The sequence below is a fragment of the Euleptes europaea genome, chromosome 18 (genome assembly GCF_029931775.1).
Source record: "Euleptes europaea isolate rEulEur1 chromosome 18, rEulEur1.hap1, whole genome shotgun sequence".
NCBI classification, from domain to species: domain Eukaryota; kingdom Metazoa; phylum Chordata; class Lepidosauria; order Squamata; family Sphaerodactylidae; genus Euleptes; species Euleptes europaea.
The window spans coordinates 4,513,368-4,517,768 of record NC_079329.1 but is presented as its reverse complement, the minus strand read 5'-3'; the positions used below and the strand labels follow the sequence as shown (position 1 = coordinate 4,517,768).

The following is a 4,401-nucleotide window of genomic DNA, read 5'->3' as shown; positions in this document are numbered from 1 at the left end:
AAAGCCCTGCTGGATCAGACCAAGGCCCATCAAGTCCAGCAGTCTGTTCACACAGTGGTCAACCAGGTGCCTCTAGGAAGCCCACAAGCAAGACGACTGCAACAGCACCATCCTGCCTGTGTTTCACAGCACCTAAGATAATCGGCATCCTCCTCTGACACTGGAGAGAATTGGTATGTATCATGACTAGTATTCATTTTGGCCAGTAGCCATAGATAGCCCCATCCTCCAAAAAAACATAAGGAAAGCCCTTCTGGGTCAGACCAAGGCCCATTAAGTCCAGCAGTATGTTCACACTATGGCCAACAAGGTGCCTCTTGGAAGCCTCCAAACAAGACGACCGCAGCAGCATTGTCCTGCTTGTGTTCCACAGCACATAATGTAATTGCCATGCTCCTCGGTTACTGGATAGGTATGCATCATGTCTATTATTCATTTTGACTAGTAGCCATGGATAGCCCTATCCTCCATGAACATGTCCACTCCCCTCTTCAAGCCTTCCAGAGATGCTCACAAACTTGTCCTCCTTACCCTGGTCACTGACTTAAATTTTGTGACTGACAAGCGCATGCAAATTCCCCTGAGAGAGCTTCCTTTATAAATTCAAAGTCACAAATCTGAGACCTGCAGGCTCTCTAAGAGCTTTATTCTCACTTCTTCTGATACAGGACGAAGTTCTTTACTGGGAAAAAAAATCATGAAGTGGTTCATTGTCTCTGTGATTTTTCTAATTCTTGGTCCATTCTGTAAGTACTCAGGTGGAAGGAACCTGTGTTCATCCATCCCTGTCTCCTTTCTCATTCTCAGCTTTCTATTCTTGCCAGCACATCTGAGACACTCTTCATTTCCACTGGAATGCAAAGAAATCCATAGGATCTGAATGCATAACTCTGCATTTAGGATTCTGTGGGTTTTTAATAATAATCAAAATTAGATTGAATGTCTTTGTTGATTCTATGACCATCCCCACCTACTGCATGCATCTTATTTTTATTTATTTTATTTTATTTGATTTGTATCCCACCCTTTCCTGACTATAGTCAGGCTCAGGGCAGCTACCAACTGGGATAACCATCAATATGAAAAAATAGACGCTATAAAATTTAAACATCATAACTCTCTTGTGAAATGGGCTGCTGCCAAAAAAAAAAAAAAAGAATGGGCCCCAATAAACCAGTTTCTCCCAATGACATTTCAAGACTGTTTCCATGAATGTGTGACTTTATTTTTCTCATTCTTTTGCACAGGTGTCCTGTCTGAGGTGCAGCTGGTCCAATCTGGATCAGGAGTGGTGACGCCAGGAGAGACCCTCCGCCTGACATGCACAGTCTCATTTTCTGACACTAGAGAAAGCATAGATAATTATTACTGGAGCTGGATCCGGCAGCCTCCTGGGAAAGGTCTGGAATGGATGGGACAGATAGATCCTGAAAATGACAGCACAGATTACGCTCCCGTGTTCCAAAACAGAATAAGACTCTCCACTGATTCTTCCACAAACCAGATCTATCTTCAGCTGAGCTCCTTGGCAGCGGCAGATACTGCCACATATTACTGTGCTAGAGAGCCACAGTGAGGACAGTAAAGCCGGAACCCATACAAAAAGGAAAGGGGAAGTGGTTCATAATAAGAGCCAAACCCCGTCCAGCCTACTCTCTAGGTTCCATAGCAAAGAGAAGGGAGAAAAGAAAACAGTATAAGGAGGGGACCAGAAAGAATAGGAGGAGGAAGAGGAGGAAGAAGAAGGAGGAGGAGGAGGAGGAGGAGGAGGAGGAGGAGAATGGGCTTTTATATGCCAACTTTCTCTACCACTTAAGGAAGACTCAAACTGGCTTACAATCACCTTCCCTTCCCCTCCCCACAACAGACACCCTGTGAGGTAGTTGGGACTGAGAGAGCTGTAACAGCTGTGACTAGCCCAAGGTCACCCAGCCGGCTTCTTGTGTAGGAGTAGGGAATCAAACCCAGTTCTCCAGTTCAGAGTCCACCACTCCAAACCACCACTCTTATCCCCTATACCACACTGGCTTAATTAGTCATACAAGAGAGAAACAAGGTCCAACCAAAATAAAGTAAAATAAATAAAATTAGAATGCCTCAAAACGGAGCACAGCCTCAAGATGTCCACTAGCTCGGAAGACTGGAAGTTAAAGCAAACCGACCTTTTATATCCCATATATAAATACTCTTGGGCTTAACTGAATTTCTCCTATTGTGTTTCCCTGTTTTTTCATGGGTTCACTCTGCTGTTCCTTTCACATTTCCTAAACTCTAACCCCCACCCCACCCACCATCATTGAACACATGAACACATGAAGCTGCCTTATACTGAACCAGACCCTTGATCCATCAAAGTCAGTATTGTCTACTCAGACCAACAGTGGCTCTCCAGGGTTTCTGGCAAAGATCTCACACCTGATCCTTTATCTTGGAGATGCAGAGAATTGGACCTGGGACCTTCTGTATGCAAAGGAGAGGCTCACCCACTGAGCCACAGTAGAAAAGGAGATCTATGCACCATGACCCCGCAGCACTTCACAATTGAATCTGGTGGACCTGGCAAAGTGTGCCTCTTTTTATCCCCCTTTCTCCTCAAATTCAGCCCTAGACTGTACACCCATTATGCAAATCCCCCAGACAGACTCCACCTGTTTAAATACCATCATCCAAAGTGACTCTATGGCTTGTCTGTGTCTATTTCCTTTGGCAGGAAAGAAGGAGTGAGTGAGAAGAAACAGACATGGAGCCCCTGCTGATTCTTCTCATTCTACTGAGCCTTGCACCAGGTGAGGATTTGTGTGTTGTGTAAAAGACAACCGAAGCACCCAACAGAAGAGAACCTCAGGTCTGACTCCCTTTTCCGCACTTCTTTGCAGACATCTCCTCCAGCCTCCAGCTGACTCAGTCTGGCCCAGAAATGGTGAAGCCAGGAGCATCCTTCAAACTGACCTGTGCTGTCTCCGGTGCTCAAGTCAGTAATTTTTACTGGGGCTGGGTCCGCCAGCCACCAGGGAAAGGATTGTTATGGGTAGGTCGTATCACAAGCTCTGGTAGCACTGAGTATAATCCAGCATTCAGCAGCCAAATCAGCATCACCAGAGACACTTCCAGAAATGAGGTCTACCTTCAACTGAGCTCCCTGACAGCTGCAGACACTGCGATGTATTACTGTGCAAGAGACACAGAGAGGCAAAGCAATGGAGCACCCATGCAAAAACCACACTCAGATTCCACCATCGACAAACACATGGCTGGGTCTTGGTTTCCAACAACCACACAGAATCTTCTCGGCACCCACACAGAAGCCGTTACGTCTTCCTCTCCAGCCCTAAGAATGTGAGTCCTGCTGAATCAGATCTGTGGTCCATCTAGTCCATCACCATGTGGATTGGTGGACCTCCATCCCTGGGTGAGGCCAGCACATGGTCAGATTTGTGCCTGTCAGGTGAATACAACCTTATGTGCCACCGCTTCAGTAACAGGACAATGGGATTGAGGAGTTTGGGATCACTGCTAAGAAGAAGAAGAGGAGGAGGGGGAAAAGGAGGAGGAGGAGGAGATGGTTTATATACACTGGTTTTGCACTGCTTTCCTTTTGTTGAATCAGAGGCCGCTGTCCATAAGCTACCCACTTCTGTCTTCAACATTTTGTGTCTAAAAATTCAACTCAAAGTATGATTTTTTAAATGCACAATGGCTTTAAAACAACAAAGTCAACAGCTACTAAATCAAAACGTTAAAAGTAAGTAGCACGAATCCATGGTACCCACTCCCCATCCCACTGAAAGGAAGGGAAAGGAATGAGGGGGGGGGAAGTCAGCCTCTAAGTGAAGGCAGTTTCATAAGCAGGAACCTCCAGTGAAAACGCCTCACTTCTGGCCATCTAGCTTCCATCTGAGGTGGCAAAAGAAGTGACAACCTGAACATGCAGATCTATTCATAGCCAGCGTGGTGTAGTGGTTAAGAGTGGTGGTTTGGAACAGTGGACTCTGACCTGGAGAACTGGGTTTGATTTCCCACCCCTCCACATGAGCAGCGGACTCTAATCTGGTGAACTGGATTTGTTTCCCCACTCATACGCATGAAGCCAACTGGGTGACCTTGGGCTAGTCACAGCTCTCTCAGCCCCACCTACCTCCCAGGGTATCTGTTATGGAAATGGGAAGGGAAGGTGATTGTAAGCCAGTTTCAGTCTCCCTTAAGTGGTAGAGAAAGTCGGCATATAAAAACCAACTCTTCTTCTTCTAGGTGGAGCAGGAGAGACTCAGCTTTTTGGCTTCTAGGGCTTCATCTGTTAAAATCAGCACTAGGTATTGTGCCCAGAAATTGGGAACCTTTAACAAATGTTTCCAAACTGGAGTCATATGATCAGCATAGTTGTGTGGTCAAGAATCTGACCAC

General features: G+C 46.0%; 1 gene segment (V, D, J or C); it reads left to right on the top strand.

The window, feature by feature from the left end:
- Window positions 1-390: 390 nt before the first annotated feature.
- LOC130489890 (immunoglobulin heavy variable 4-59-like) lies at window positions 391-1,576 on the top strand. The segment is given in 2 exon segments: window positions 391-412; window positions 1,248-1,576. Coding segments are annotated over 2 exon segments (351 nt in total).
- Window positions 1,577-4,401: the final 2,825 nt, after the last annotated feature.